Source organism: Bombus vancouverensis, chromosome 12, assembly GCF_051014615.1.
Source record: "Bombus vancouverensis nearcticus chromosome 12, iyBomVanc1_principal, whole genome shotgun sequence".
Taxonomy (NCBI): domain Eukaryota; kingdom Metazoa; phylum Arthropoda; class Insecta; order Hymenoptera; family Apidae; genus Bombus; species Bombus vancouverensis.
The window spans coordinates 6026273-6042445 of record NC_134922.1 but is presented as its reverse complement, the minus strand read 5'-3'; the positions used below and the strand labels follow the sequence as shown (position 1 = coordinate 6042445).

Sequence of the window (16173 nt, the reverse complement as noted above, 5' to 3'; positions counted from 1 at the left end):
CAGCCTATTATAGAAATTGAATTAAAAGAAATTAATATTAATAAGATATGCCGATTAAACGGTATCGATTGCAATTCCATTTTTCGTTGCGACGCATAATTTAGGAATTAGTGAATAAACACGTATTCCTCGATGCATGTTTCAGACACGTGATAAGTGTTCGTATAGCTATATGAATGAGTTACAGGTATTCAGTTAAAATAATTATGAATCATAATTACTGTTTTTAAAAAAAGACGCAAATGAATTCCAATTTTATGGACGCGACTAACTGAGAATTAAATCGAGAAACATCAAGTGACTTCATGAACGAATGATATTAAAGCTTCTATACGGAATGCGGATGAATATTATGTATATTCAAAAAGACCAAATAAAGAAGTGGAATAAAGTCAAGTAAACGTCATAGTATTGCTAATAGATGGCGCCTAATATTATCATTCCCCCCCTCCCAAATTTAACTTGCTATCTGTGAGAATTAAATGAAATGTAAATTAAAGCATAATTCTCGAAAGAAAAGAAAAGAAGAACTGAATACATGCGTACAGCACAAAAAGCTAGCTATCGCGTGCATGCTCATGCAAAATTACACGCACACACAATACACTTAAATATAAACAACGATAACAATAGCATCGACGTTTCGAGGATAATGTGTAGGCAAACATTACAAGTACCCTCCACCAAGCGAGATAAAAATCAAATAACATGTTTTGTGTATCGAGATATTTTTGCCGTGTCTCTTATATACTAGAAATACTATTAATTTCCACGTATGATAGCGTACAAAAATGAACTTTTACGCATGATAATAATCGTATTACATACTGATAGCTGTGATGTAATGTTAGTACACAAAGAAGATGCGGCGATATATGGTGTGCAATTATTATATCCAAGATATATTCATATATGCACGTATATACATGCACAGCATCATGTATCACAGTATATGTGTACATATATTAATATCTTTTTTTTATATGGTGTGTTAAGAAAGAGACAAAATAATCACTAAGGTACTTTTCGTTTCCACAGAACGTTTATTTTCGATGATTATTTCTTTTCTTGGTCGAACACATGACACGTACGATTCCTGTCGTAATAATACGTAATTATCCGCGACGTGTGGGCTTGAACAGTCTAATTTTATAAAATTATATATAATATTATCCTTCTTTTTCTATAAAATTAAAATGTTATATATACGTGTGTATAAGCACCTGCGTGTTTCTTTTTGACAAATCGATAGCTGTGGACAATCCAAATACGGAAATTTCAATTCTACTCGTGAATATCCACATGTATGTATATATATAAATATGTAGGCAGGTAACATCGAATGAGTGATATATTTTACAAAAATAATAACGTGGGTATGTGTAATTTTTAATGAATGAAGTCCCCAAAATTTTTAAGCGTATAATTAAAAATGTAGTATCGCAAGATTCTATATTAAAATATACATCCAATTCTGTTATAATAAGAATATGGCAGGAAACGTACGCGACAAGTGATAGAGATATACATTGTGTACAGTATCGATGCAGTGTTCGCAAAATTTTACACATCTGGTGTTCCTCTTCTATGAGTTGAATAGTTCATAAATTTTATATCACACGTGTCGATCGCTGATCACATACGTGGGCTCATATATCGTTATTACTATTATATTAATATATATATATATATATATAGATATATATATATATATAGATAATTCTCTTTCAACTTCTTACTATCAGAGAGTACAAAACCTATATAATTTACCTTAGCAATTATTTTGTCTTTATACGGCTCGTACAATTGCACAATTTTTTACGTAGGCCGATCCCTTTGATTTTCTCGCAGTTTCTCACTAGTGATCTATTTTTTCTTTTTCGATTCTTTCAGTTCTTTTGTGTAGACAACACACATAGATCCTGCGAATTCTGCGCCACACTCTTTTTCTTCCTTTTTTTGTGTTGTTTTGGATTACATTTATTATCGTTGGATTAAAGGCTAGGTCTAAGAGGTTCTTGTTCTTTCCATTTGATGCTTTAAAACATATTCAGGAAGAACAAAGCATCGATGTGATTGTTCAAATAAGACACTAATTTTTCATAATCAAAGTAGAAATATATTTAATATTCGTACAATCATAGTCGTTACCGATAAAGCACTAAATTGCACGGTGAAATTCATGCGTTAATTACGATTAATAATAATTGAAGGAGAAAATTTTGGAAAATAAAACATTTACATATAATATCAGTATTTAAAGTATAATAAAATCGAAAACTTCGCGCACATTCTTCCTGAATGTTTCTTGTCTTCTTTTTTCTTTTTCTTCTTTATTTATATTTTTCCCCCTAAATTAAATTATATATATATCGTATTACAACACGACCTAACAAAATTCAGTGATTCGTATTGACTCGATCAATTCATTCGCGATATTTGTTCGTAACATATTCTACGAAAGACCCACGACAAAATTTAAAAGTATACACGTGCCTTTGAAAAATAATTTCTTCTCTTGTGCAAATTTCTATACACTGTCTTCATCTCTTTATACACAAGTCATTCGATTTACACGCGGAATATTTACTCGCTAAGAAAAAAACCACGGTTTCTTTTTTTTTTTAATTATTTTCGTCTCTTATAAACTACAACTAAACATTCTTTTTCTTTTGTTTTTTAAATATAAGGCATTCTGGTCTCGCTAAAGAAGTAAGATATAAAACAAACTACAGAATTTTGCACTGAGAAGTCCAGTGAGAGGCAACGATCATAGCAATCACACAGTACACATATAATGATCTAAATTCAAAATACTAGGTCCTAATTGTGACAATAATTATAACAATAACAACAAAGGCATCGATTGGTGCCACAACGCTTAGCGACGCTATAAATTTTTGTTTGTCACAATGGCTGCACGACACACGTGTGTCGCGTGTGCATATTTTATGTAAATACAAACGCATTCTTAATAGATAATATATATATCATTTTTAAATATATTAATCACGCTATCTCTCATTCTTTTCTTATACGTTCCTGAGATAATATCCATTCTATATTTAATTTGTTGCTTACATATATACATATATAATATATATATTCTTTATTCTATACATATATGTAATATACATATATGATATACATTATACACATATATAATATACATATATAATATACATATATAATATATATATTATATATACATATAATATACATATATATTGTCCAACATGCGATATATCGTTAAGAATTGAGTGGGAGAGAAAAAATGAGAAAAAAGGTCTACGCGCGTCCACGATTATTACAAATAAATATAAAAACAATCTACATATACACTTAAAGACGCTCAGTGATCAAAGTTGAAATCATTGTACAAGAGAATGTAAAAAATAAAATCTTAGGTAGGAAAGTTCTTAAGTAGTCACACAAATAGATGGACTATTTTGTTATGCTTAAACGCTGAAGAAAGAATTCTCTCTTCAGATTCAGAGAACTTAATATGAACAAATCTGATCGTCTCTTCATCGACATCTAAAAAACTGAAAAGCTAAATAATATCTTTATCCCGTCGCATGTTTCCATCTCGTTAACCCTCATAAGCATGCCATCCTCTCAACTCTATAAACGTTAGTAAAAAGGCTCTCTTTATACATTTGTGAATATCTGATTGAAAATACCATTGATGTGATGTGAGGACGTGCTCATCGGTTTTTAATAGGAAACTACGCACGGTTAAAGAATCATCGTTACATTGTTGTTCTGATTTTTTAAGGTTCGATATAGATGAATTGTGATTTTGTGTCAGTAACGCTGAGTAATTCGACAGAATAGGTAACATGTAACATGATCAAAATTAAGAAGTCGTCCTATATGCAAAAATGAGTCAAAGATATAGAAATTGTAAAATTCCTCGAGCAGAATTTAATTTTCTGTAATCTACAAAAAACTGATTCTACAATCTGCATCAAAGATAAATATAGATTAAGAAATGATTCTAAAGAACATAGACAATATAGCGTCCGAATTTGTTTAAAAATTGTGAGAGAACTTTCTAGCTTTAGAAATGACATTTCAAATAGCAATATTACGATCTAATCAACACTCCATCATCAACAATATAAAAGTTGTCGAATAGCAGCCCTTCTCAGCAAAATATCAATAATAATGCACAACTCGTCTAAATCAAACCTTAACCAAATTATCAATCGCGATTTTCTGACCAGACTTCAATGATGGCCGCGTATTCTAATTCGTATACGAGAGATAAATGAAAAAAAAAATCGCGATATTAACAAATCTATAATTATCCTGTACTAACAATGAGAGCAAATTCTACGAAGTCCATTACTTCATATCGCATCTATTATAATCGTAATTATATTTCACAATTGCTCAACACTCTATGCCGCACATTAACAAACGACAGTCATATACAGAAGTTGCATCTTTTTTGAGCTGTGTTCCAACTTTCGTAATTATAGAATTATTTTTCTTTCCATACTAATAGAAATGCAACTTCCTATTGCACGCAGAACAACGCGATAATAACCCTTTGCGTTCCTTTCGAATCCTACGATAATCCAACAATAAATGTGCTATAATAATTACAATATCGTGGAGCATTGTATTCGTTCTTCTAGATATGTTTTAAATCATATACATATAAAATGTTCGATGGAGAGTTCAATGCTAGAATAAGAAAGGGATAGTATTGAAAGTATCGCACAGAAAGCTTAGCAAATATTAGCTTCGGCTGACACGAAACGACAAAAAGATAAATCGGACTGCAAAGGGTTAGTCGGAAAGAATCTTTGTTAATATTATTTTATCCGCGTATAAAAACAACGACGATGTAATACACATGTTAGTTTCAACAAAATTATATGTACCTTAACAAATACATACACTTTTAAATTCGTATTAATAATACATTTATGTTTTTCTAATCACTCTCAATCACTTCACTGCATACGATTATACATTAATTCTTTTTTCCTTTCCGTATTTCTTCTTTGTAATTTTTTTTTATTTTTATTCGTAATTTATTAAATTCTTTATAGTTTTTAAGTAACCTCGTAAGTTGTTCTAGCCATATTACCCGTTTATGCAAAAGTTTGATTTTATATGAACGCAACACTCTGCACACCACCCTTTCTCCGAAATCCTTTGCTAGAAAGGAATTGTTTTTTTTCAACCACCTCGAACTTTATTCGATCGAGTAGCTTCGCAAAAAATGTACTAATTGGTTATAGTTAATATGATATATACACAATAAGAAAAAGAAATAAGGCTGAAAGAAGTTACTCTCCCTTTTTCTAGATTTTTTTTGAGCATTCTCTATCTATCGACATTTGACCATTAGCGCAAAATATAGTTATTTTCTAAATTTTGATCTGGCAGTGTTTCGTACATTAATATTCACGACAATCTTTTCGACAATATTGAACTACTCTACTCGTAAGCTCTTCAACTATGTGCATCATACTAGCAACTAGGTTGCTGACCTAAATACTATAGTGCACCTACGTTTTCTTTTTCCCCATGTCTCTACCTTCTTTTTTCGACAAAGAAGACATTTTAACGTGAAACAAAAAATTACTAATAGTTCTGAGAATTGCATCTTCCATATATAATTACTATATATAATTTAGAATATATACAATAAAAAAAATGATTGTCGTGAAATGTTATCCTTTTTTCTTAGATTCAAGGAGCTACCTTGAAAATATCTTATAATCAAATAATTCTTAATTGATTTGACAAAAAAGTAATTGAAGAACTTCTTCAATGTTCTTGAGTAAAATAAAATGACCCGATATTTTCACTTCCTTTTTACATATAGCACGTCAATTCGCAACATCGTCGTCTTCTTGATGCAGTTACTTCATCCTCCCTAGGTCGCATGGACCTCACAAGACTTTTAACTTTTCGTTTTTACTCTTCAATGAAGGCTTACACTCATTTAACTACTCTAAGGAGCTGCGCTACAGGTACAAAGGTTGAAAGATCGAAATGATAAATTTTAACACTAGAGGAATAGAGATCGTCTGACATGCTGCTACTTCTACCATTCACAAACTGGAAGGGAGCAGAGAGGATAGAGGCAAGGTGAAAGTGTATTCCTTCAAGATCGAAAATTCATTCTACGGGAATCTCCAGCCACTTCTCTTTCTCGTTTTCCATCCTATTATTCAGCCCCTAAAACTCCAAACTGCCTTCTCTTATAAAACAAATAACATTCATTATTTTTTCTTTCAAAACCTTTTTATGACTTACGATATTATTCTATCTTTCATACAAAGATACTTCAATTGATATTCTATGTCACTTACACAAAGATATTCAATGATGATACACAATCAATGGAATATTCAATGAATGTTGAGTATATCAAATTAAACGTATTTAAAAAATCAACTAACTAACATAATGAATAGAAAGAAGACAATTGGAGGACTGAGAATCGTAGTGATATAAATCAGTCCACTAGTATTTTTCATAAAATATCGTTCTGTGTTTATTAATATAAAAAGACTTAATGAATTATGGAATTTTTATGATGCGTGATAGGATAATGCTTTTCGGAGTTGAAGCGCCTATGACTAAATCTAAATTTTCAAAATTTGAACTTATACTACCACGATTCCCAGTCCGTCAATCATTTGATATAAAAGAAAATGGAGCAAGAAGTGGCTGCAGTTACTATCGCTACTTTGGAAGCTACCTCTTAAGTCCACTACAAGACAGGATTTCTGTACGAATGTTATTCCGGTGGTGGAGGTGGTGGTGGTGAGGAACTGGGAGGTGGTCCGCTCGGTAACGGTGGTGGTGTCTTGGGTTCCTGCCGAGTAGACGGAACTGGGATCATGCTTTGATTTTGTCGCATATTCGGTGGTAAGGATGGTGGCGGTACAGACGTATCGATAGCACCGTCTGGTGTTATAATGACATTACCCGCCGGATACATCGGGTACTGTTGCTGATATTGTGAATAGTACATGACAGGATCGTAAATGTACCCGGCAGGGTTGAACATCGAGGGTGGCGGGTAATTAGCAAAAAAATAAGAATCTGGTTGGGTCTGATTTACGTGGCCAGCCCTCGAGTAACCTGGATCACCACGAGCTGAGGATGGATGAGGATGGTGTGGATTACGGGCATTGTTACTATTGTAGGTGTCTTGCTGATAGTAGCCGTCGCGCTGGCCGGGAGCACTGTAATGGCCCGCCGATCCTGCTGGTGGTGGACCACGCCCGATATACTGGCGGCCGCCTCTACCGCCTCCACGTACCTTGTTATTGTTGCCTGAACTATAGTGTCTGCCGTTCTGCCGTTCGCCTAGTCGGTGTTGCCCGTAACCCACCGAGGACACCTGCGATTGCTTCTTCGTTGGCGGAACACTAGTCGTTGGACTCTCCTTCATTTCAGAACGATCGCGCTTCCGACTTTCGTTCGTGAACTCTGGAACGATGCTGCTCGAACTGCCCGTCGTTGAGGGCGCGCCGGAACTCCTCGAGATTCCATCCGTTCGGATTTTAATCTTCAGCGGAGCCTGAACTACGGACTGACCCGGTGAACTAGATACATTGTCCGTACTCTTCAGTCGTTCCTTAGGAATAATAATTTTGATACTAGTATTCTGAGGCGACTTGTTTTTGTCAGTTGGCACTGTATTCGCACCGGTGCTTCCTGTCGATTCTGTGCTCAGATTCAATTTGTCTTTAGGAATTGTGATTTTGATAGGTACTGCAGGCACAGTTTCTTCTCCTTTTTCTTTGTCCTTGTCTCGATGCTTTTCTTTATCCTTGTCTTTATGCTTGTGTTTGTGCTTTTCTTTACTCTTCTCCTTATCTTTGTGTTTATGCTTCTCCTTCTTTTTCTTCTTTTCACTCTTGTGATGCTCCGATCTCTTCTCTTCTACAGGGGGTGCGACGGTTATGGTCGTCGATGTTGGTACAGAGAGAATGGATTCTGTATTTGTTTGTACGGGGCCAGACAGAGCACTTATATCTACGGTCGAAGCTATCATTGGTTCGGTAACCGATGATAGAGGCAGACACTGACTTTGAACGGGTTCCTGCTGTGCGAGTAACATCGAATGAGATATCGATGGTTGATGTTGAGGTTGTGGTGGTTGTTCATGTTGAAGTTGCTGTTGCTGCTGTTGCAACTGCTGTTGTTGAAATTGTTCCTGATGAACTTGCTGTTGTGGTGGTATTTGACTAAATTGTTGCATATTTTGTAATAACGATGGCATGGGTGCTAAAGGTTCCTGAAGCAGAGCACTTATACTTTGAGCAGATTTCATTGGAGATAAATATTCTCCTTTAATCTGATGTTCAGCCTTTATTGGTATATCTGTTTTATAGGTTTCCTTTTTAATTTGGAATTCTTGAGGCTCTTGCTTCACTAAATTAGTATCCAGTCCATTCGTCAAACCCTGTTGATTTGATGATATCTGTGGCTGTGTAGGTATTGTGCTAAAACGTGATATCGTTGGCTCTGAATCAAAAGGTTTAATGAGCTCCGGTGGTTTCATATCATTCGCAATTTGAGTGGCTCTACCATTCGCCGATGGATTATCTCTAATAGGTTGTATCAGTTCCGGTACTCTACCGAGCATCTTAACTGCCTCGAAACTGGACGTCGTATCATCCATTTTTACTTTCACTTGCTGTCCACTTTCGCTAGTACTACACGTGCGATGCCTTTTATGGGACGTTGCAGAAACATCGTTAGCCGATCGTTTAACCGATTGCGTTTCTTGCTGTTGCAAACCTGGTGGGCTTGCGAAAGGTGATACTAAATTAAAGCCTATCGATGTGTCTGGTACGCGTTCTTGTTTAGGAACTTTTGCAGCCGAAGGCGGCGTCTTTTGTTTAGTCTTAAGCCTCTGTGAATGAGATTCCCGAGGCGTTGGTACTTTCTCTGGACTGAATAGCGATTTCGGCTTACCAGGGGGGGTTTGTAACACATTCTGTTGGATATCGGACGAACTTTTGTCTGTGTCATCATGCCGCGGTCGTTTTTCAGTTTTTGGGTCGTCAAGATTATTCAACGAGGATAAACTCGACGACTGAGAATTACTATTTTTAATCGTGTCCTTTAATATTTGTGATACACCATGAGCTGTATGTTGACTGGATATTGTCTTCGAAGATAATGATTTTTGACTAAGCAATGAAACGGAGTTACTCGGAGACTTTTCTTGTGAAAATGAACTCTGGCTAGTACTAAGTTTCACATCGGTCGGCACTGCACCAGAACTACCTTGTAACTTTTCTGACTGATTGTATTTTATATGGTGTGACGACGGCTTTTGTGTATTTGAACTATATGGTACATCAAGCGTCGGTTTAGGTGGAGGTATTGACTTCTCAATGAGCTTTCTAACCTCTTCACACCTTTGCTCCAACGTATCAGACTTTCTTTGTCGATCGATTCTACTTGGATCTGGATATTTATATGGCTTTTGTTCACTATCTTTCCTATGTTCTACTGGTTTATGCCTTGGATCATACATTCTTTTATCATGACCCTGATGTTTACTTTCTACTCCACTTAATCTGTGCAGACTATGATTATTATTACTAAGTTTCTCCTGTATATTCCCATGAGGCGTTGGCTCTTGTAATGATCCAACATCCGATCTGTGAGTAACGGAATCGGTTATAGAATTATCCAAAGTTTGTTCCTTCGATACGACATGACTGTGAGAATGGAGAGCACTACCACTACTACAACTACTGCTACTTATACCAGTGTTCGAACTGTATTCTCTTTGTAACCTCTGTCTATTGGGATCACGATTTGGTTCCCTAGCTTGAGTACTACTCGAGTGCCTCTGGGGCACCGGTTGTCCAACTTTTATATCTGGTCTATGATGATGATTATGATGGAGTGTCTTCTGTCCAAGAGGCAACGGATGTTTGTTCAGCACATTTGTACTAGATACAGGTTTGTGGTGATGAGAATGGTGCTTATTAATATCCGATACATGACTTGGCGCAACTGATGCTGGAACTGATGCCTTTTCTCTTTCCAAACGCTCGCGTTCTTTCTTTTCTCGATATTCCCGATAATCTACAGGAGGTCTCGCAGGTGCGGGAGCATTCTGTTTCTTTTCTTCTTGTTTCTCCGCTTGATGAGGTCGATTTGTGTGGAATGTAGGTCCACCATCGGCCGTCGTCGCAGGAGATTGTACCTTGCGTGGTTCCGCATCCTACACAAAACATTAAGTAAAATTATCTAATAAATTGAAGTTATTATATTAACTTTAATGTAGGATAACAATTCTTTTGTAGTATTTAATATGATATTATGATATGATATATTTAATAAAAATGCTTACAAAGGGTGAGTTCGGTAAACTGGGATGATTAATGCTTGGACTTTGATTAGCGGATATGCTCATTATTTTTCTTTTCAATCTTGATGGGCACTTATCAAATATATGGAGGAATTCTGCTGTAAGCTCTTGTAATAGTTCGGATGTCACACTTCTGTCGACGTACCAGAACCAGTGCTTCCCTTCCGTACTTTGTGGTATCTGTAAGCAAATAATCATTATGTTATAATTTATAGCCAAGTATTTACAGCCAAATACTTTACCTAAATCATAGTAATAATGCTTACCTCCCAATTAGACCATTTACATGCAAGATGAATGCAAAAGCAGGCAACTACCGTTGGCTTGTACTGCAGACACATGGTTGTTAAATGCAAACTGGAAAGAAAAGATTATCTTATAAATTTCTCTTATGAACAATGAACAGTGAAGACGAAATATAACCCACGGCATAAAAAGAACTGTACTATAAAATCAAAGTACTAGTTCCATTAAACATGGGTAATATCGGGATAAAACCAAGACGAATTTTTACGATTCGTTGAAAATAATTAACAATATTTCCAATTATATTTTCCGTAAACGGAATTTAATTCCAAAGAGTACGTTTCCAAAACAGTTAAAAAAACAGCATATGTGAATGTGATACTTTTTCGCGATGAGCTACACAAAAATTTACGCACAAATGTTATTAGCTAAAGCAATATGCGATATTTTTCTACATAGTAATAATAAACATAAGCCCTACAACACTCTGTTGTATCGTAACAAATTTACCGAAGTTTGGCCCAACATAATCCCATGATAGAGAGATATGTTAAGCTATATATTTTTTTGTTTGAGAATGCATTATTTCAGGAAATAAAATATCTTATAAACTTGCGCTAAAAATTATTTCTTAGTAAAGAAAAATGTATAAATCTTCAAAAATGATTTCTTTGTAACAACAGAGATAGATTAAGGCTTAATTTACATTGATTATTTAGTCGTAATTACAATCTGTTCAAATATTATTGATTAAATAATATTTGAATGGATTATAGTAAGACTATGCCCGTACCATAATTTTACTATTTGATTACTATTGTAAAATATAATTTATCGGTATAGCTAATTATCCTTCTTTTATCATTAAATGTTTTTGGACATTCACTCGTCATTACATTAATTCCACATTCATTTCACTCACGCTTAATTTATTTTGTGCATCTACTGCTTAAAAATAAGTGTATGTAAATATAAAAATAAAAGCTGGACAGTATATACCGTAATGTAAGAGAAAACGATCAGTCCTTAAGAATATTTCATTTACCTTCAATTAAGCAATCCTCATCGTGAACTTAGTTTACGAAATAAACTTCGTTTCGCTTTGGCATACGTTCTCTTTAGAATCAGACATTACCGCGACTGCAACGCAACATTCCTCCCCAAAAGTTACTGTTGACATTTAAACATTCACATTAGAACTGAAGAAAAAAGTAAATGAAATCAAAGTAAACTTTTCTATACTAAATTTCTGTTTCATTTTCATGCTTTGATGCAATATTTCAAATTCATTCATTCAAAAACGTTCCTTTTGAAGCAAAGAATTGTATTATTTATCAAAGATATTTACACAATTTTATTCCACGTTTACTTTGCTTTCTAAAAAAGATATAGGTCAGAATGTTGCGCCAGTGGCTATTGCCTGACAATATAGCTTGGAAATATACTCCAGCTGGCATCTATTTGACCAGAAGACTGCTAAGAGTAAGTGATACTAGGAAATAATGTGTAGCCACCTGTTAGATGCCATGAAGTACGAAGTCTGGGCTAAGTCCTTGCTCGCTGCAAAAAAAAGAATGCAAACATTTAACTAAAATATTTTATAAACAATATCTAAACTTGTAAGATTTCATAGTTTATCGTTATAGTTTATCATTACAGAATCAATATCTTCACAAAAAATATAGGAAAAATGTAAATGTAGTAAATTAATATTATACAATCCTTTTTAAACATAACATACGTACCTTTAACCAGTTGACAACATCTAACAACATGTGTGTGGGGATGATCAATGGCGACATCAAACCCCAATGTTTGTAGTAGAACATTTTCGTTGAACACCAGATCTTGAGCTTGCTCAAGGTATTGCTATAAATCAAAATACGTTGCAATGATTAAATTCATCATTAACTACATACATGTTACTATTGATATTAATCTCTTTTATTTTACCTCAGATCTGACATCAGGTGGGGGCTGATCTCTGTGGAGACACATGTGTGCCATTTTGATAACATGTTCTAACTTGCGCGGTTGTTCTTCTACTTTTGCTGCTAAAAATAGTGCTGCTGCTGCAATTGCATTCCTGTGGAAATGTGACAGCGAGTGAAATACATAAAATCTGTGCATATACACTATTGCTGTGTTGATACATAATTGTGACCTATATTTATCTAATTAAGGAAAATATTAAATAAATAATGTATTATTAACATGTACATAATATTTATAATCAATTATTTATTAAATTTACTAAAATTATATATATATTGTACAAATTTCAGAAATATTTGTGCTATATAATATAAATCATGGACAACAACCTTTGTTATTACAATCCATTATAAAAAGAATATTTTCTGACTTCTTTTGTATCTTATTATAAAGATATTGTTATATAATTATTTCAAGTAATTACAAAAATAATATTTAAGTTATTTAGGAATATGTAAACAAATAAAATAATAAAAAATAATATATTACATTAAATATTTTTCATTGGAATACTAGCCACATATTTATATAATTTTTTAATATCTAAAAAATATCAACTTCCCATAATAATAAATATAAATAAAAATTACTAAAACAATAAACATAATTGAAACACAGTTCTTAATGATTATTTTTAAATTATTAAATTATATGGTAAGATTAAAAAATGGGGGGCACAACAGATTATACGTAAAAAATTTTATTTAATCTCTATATTACATTAATATGAAAAACTTGGTCAAATAAATCACATAATTTTGATGCATATTCTTGATTTTCATCTGTATTTTACTTATGTTAAGATCTTCTTCATTTATGCTTTCTATCATATTATTAATTTTCATATCTTAATTGTTTGTTATTTTACTAAAAGGAAAATATACAAATGAAGAATTCAGAACAAGTTACAATACAAAAAATATAGAATAATATGAAAAACAAGTATTACACTATATATTAGACATCATTAATGTATTTTGCCTACAATAAGTATTATTATACATGCACTACAGAAAAGTAAAACTACAATTTACTAATATGACTGTCTTTAAAAGAGTTCCACATTTGTAAACCTCTAATTTCAAATAATATGAAGACTATGCTGAAGTTCTCACAATTGGAAAGATAATTAATATGTTTATGATCTTTATAAATATAAATCTGAAACATAAAAATATTATAGGAAATAGAAATAGAATTTCTACATACTACATTGGGAAAATATAGCTAAAATATTCCTGAAATAGAGGATATTATTAAATATCTAGTATTATTAGTACAAGTTTAATGCAAAACTAGTGTGAATTTCATAGCTAGTTAATAAGTTAGTACATGTTAAATTTACTATATTACTTTTTATGCAAGCAAAACAGCGTCTGATCTGTTTGCAATGTTCACAGTTAATTGTTTTCGTACAGCATGATTTTGAGAATAGAGAATACTACTTGTACAAAATTTTTATTGTCCCCTCTTTGTAACCTTTGTCAATTACTTCTATTACTTTTTGTACTGATATAATGAAACATCGACAATGCATTATAGTGTAGCATTGATGAACCACCTCCAGTCCCGATCCGATCTTAAGCACACACACATATATATATATATATACATGTATGCATTTATATACATATATGTACATACATATATAAATGAAAAATATAATAAATAATATACCTGCGTAAAAAATATAAGCAGAAATTGTAATTCTGGTTGGTACTACTGTCAAACATAGCTTGGCAAACAATGCTACCTTTCCATGACCCTATTCTCTGCCCTCCTTTTGAATACTAAGATTCTAATAAGCACGTTTATTGACTAGCATTATTCTATTATCAATATGAATATACCGAATAGCACAAATATTTCGAAATTCAGTGTATACCAAAGGTAACGTAGTAAAGTTCAATATGGAGAATCGTAATCATGACGCGTGACCTCTTCTTTCGCACGTCACTCATGTTTACAACAAGATAGGAATTTTACGTGAATACCGAAATTTCAAGTATTAAAAGATAAATGTGTAAAGAGGATCCATTCACATAATCGTATATGATAGTTTGGGGGTGATTTTGAATTGATAGAAAGAATAAAGGAAACGTAAAACGACAATGGGGATAGGGGGAAAGGGAAGTTGAGAAACACGCAACTAAACATGCATTCGTTAAAAGGATACACCACAAGCCGCTGTCCCATATCCTGAATAAAATTTGCTGCCTGCTGCCTGTAGCTCAGTTCCTTATCTGCGTCGATGCCGCATCTTCTGCTCGGCGTATTTATTAGCTGTTCTTTCGTGAAGTACCATTTTTCGTCAGCCGCCATTTATATGTACACACAACTAGGTACTAACGATGCGCACTTCACAGTGGTCAGCTCGACTGGCGGCGAGCACACAATGCACAAACAGCAAACGTTGAAAACTTCACGTCACTACGCTAATCAAAACCCATACCCAAGCTCATACTTGTTCAACTTTGTCACAGCGAAACATAACTGCACATCGAATAAATATCTCTCTTTGTAATATGAAACTATTTTTTTTATAAATACTTCAAATTGCCTTCTCTATTATTTTTCTCATTTATTTTATACAATATGCACTTCATATTAAAAAGGTTCCATTTTGAATTCCGGAAATGACGTCTTCTGTTTTTCACGGCACTGCTTTAGAATCGTGCAGCAAATGAAAAACCAATTTGAGAAATTCTTTTGTAGGCATTTGTTATATTTTATCCATTTTATGACATGAAACTGCCGTAGTTTAAAGGTTAATACGAAACTTGAAGATATTGTTAAAATTAGTTTATGGACGTTTTATTTGTTTAATAGTTTACAAAATTAGCCTCTTTTCCGTATAATAGTCGTAATAAATTAGTAGAATCAATGTTTCGATAATGCATCACAATAACGAGATTTATTTTTTAAGATTCGTCATAAAAACTGCTGCATTTTTACGTAAAGTTCCGTAGATTTGTTATTTATAATTAAGGTAAAGTTTAGAGCTCGATATACGTCAAACATTCAGGATAATCAATTATATACGACATTATTTACTGTACGGAAATATCTTTCGAAGTTTCTATTTTTATATTATCGTACACCACATTAAAAAACTTGATTTATTAATTTTTGGCAGGCCATGAGGTTGGTTATGAAAATAATACTATTACTCTTTCGAATAGTTTTAATTGCAATAACAAAAATAAAAATTCTGTAATATCTTATCTTGCTTGAGGTACTAAGGTTACTTAACCTTGTCACAACATTTGTGCACTTATAAAATTTATCCCACTTCATTAAAAATAAAAATTGTAAAACGTTACTCTTGTCGATGTGTTGCACAACAAATTGTAATATCTTCTGGACACCGACGAATGTAATAAATGTACACTTGAATTAATTTAAACTAAATATCAATATAATTCTACGTAGCAAACACGTTGCATTGGTTAACTGTAAACACAGGTGTGTATCGTAAATTCAACTTGGCTAATATTTTATGACCAACGTCATAACCTACCTGAACTTTTTCTCAGTCTACGATAGGTATGAATCAC

The 16173-nt window shown here is 33.2% G+C and overlaps 1 protein-coding gene across 2 annotated transcripts; it reads right to left on the bottom strand.

The window, feature by feature from the left end:
- Nucleotides 1-1023: 1023 nt before the first annotated feature.
- On the bottom strand, nt 1024-16138 carry LOC117155495 (uncharacterized). 2 transcript variants are annotated; one of them, XM_033331533.2, is made up of 7 exons: nt 14793-16138; nt 12575-12785; nt 12367-12490; nt 12136-12181; nt 10642-10732; nt 10358-10555; nt 1024-10228 (listed from the first exon to the last, which is right to left on the bottom strand). In XM_033331533.2, exons 1-7 carry the CDS (start codon nt 14936-14938, stop codon nt 6770-6772), a joined length of 4275 nt encoding a protein of 1424 aa, XP_033187424.2. In that variant the 5' UTR covers nt 14939-16138; the 3' UTR covers nt 1024-6769. The 2 variants fall into 2 exon arrangements, with proteins under 2 accessions (XP_033187424.2, XP_076479501.1); XM_076623386.1 differs by lacking the exons at nt 12136-12181; nt 12367-12490; nt 12575-12785; nt 14793-16138 and adding exons at nt 11667-11791; nt 11970-12126.
- Between the last annotated feature and the right edge of the window lie 35 nt (nt 16139-16173).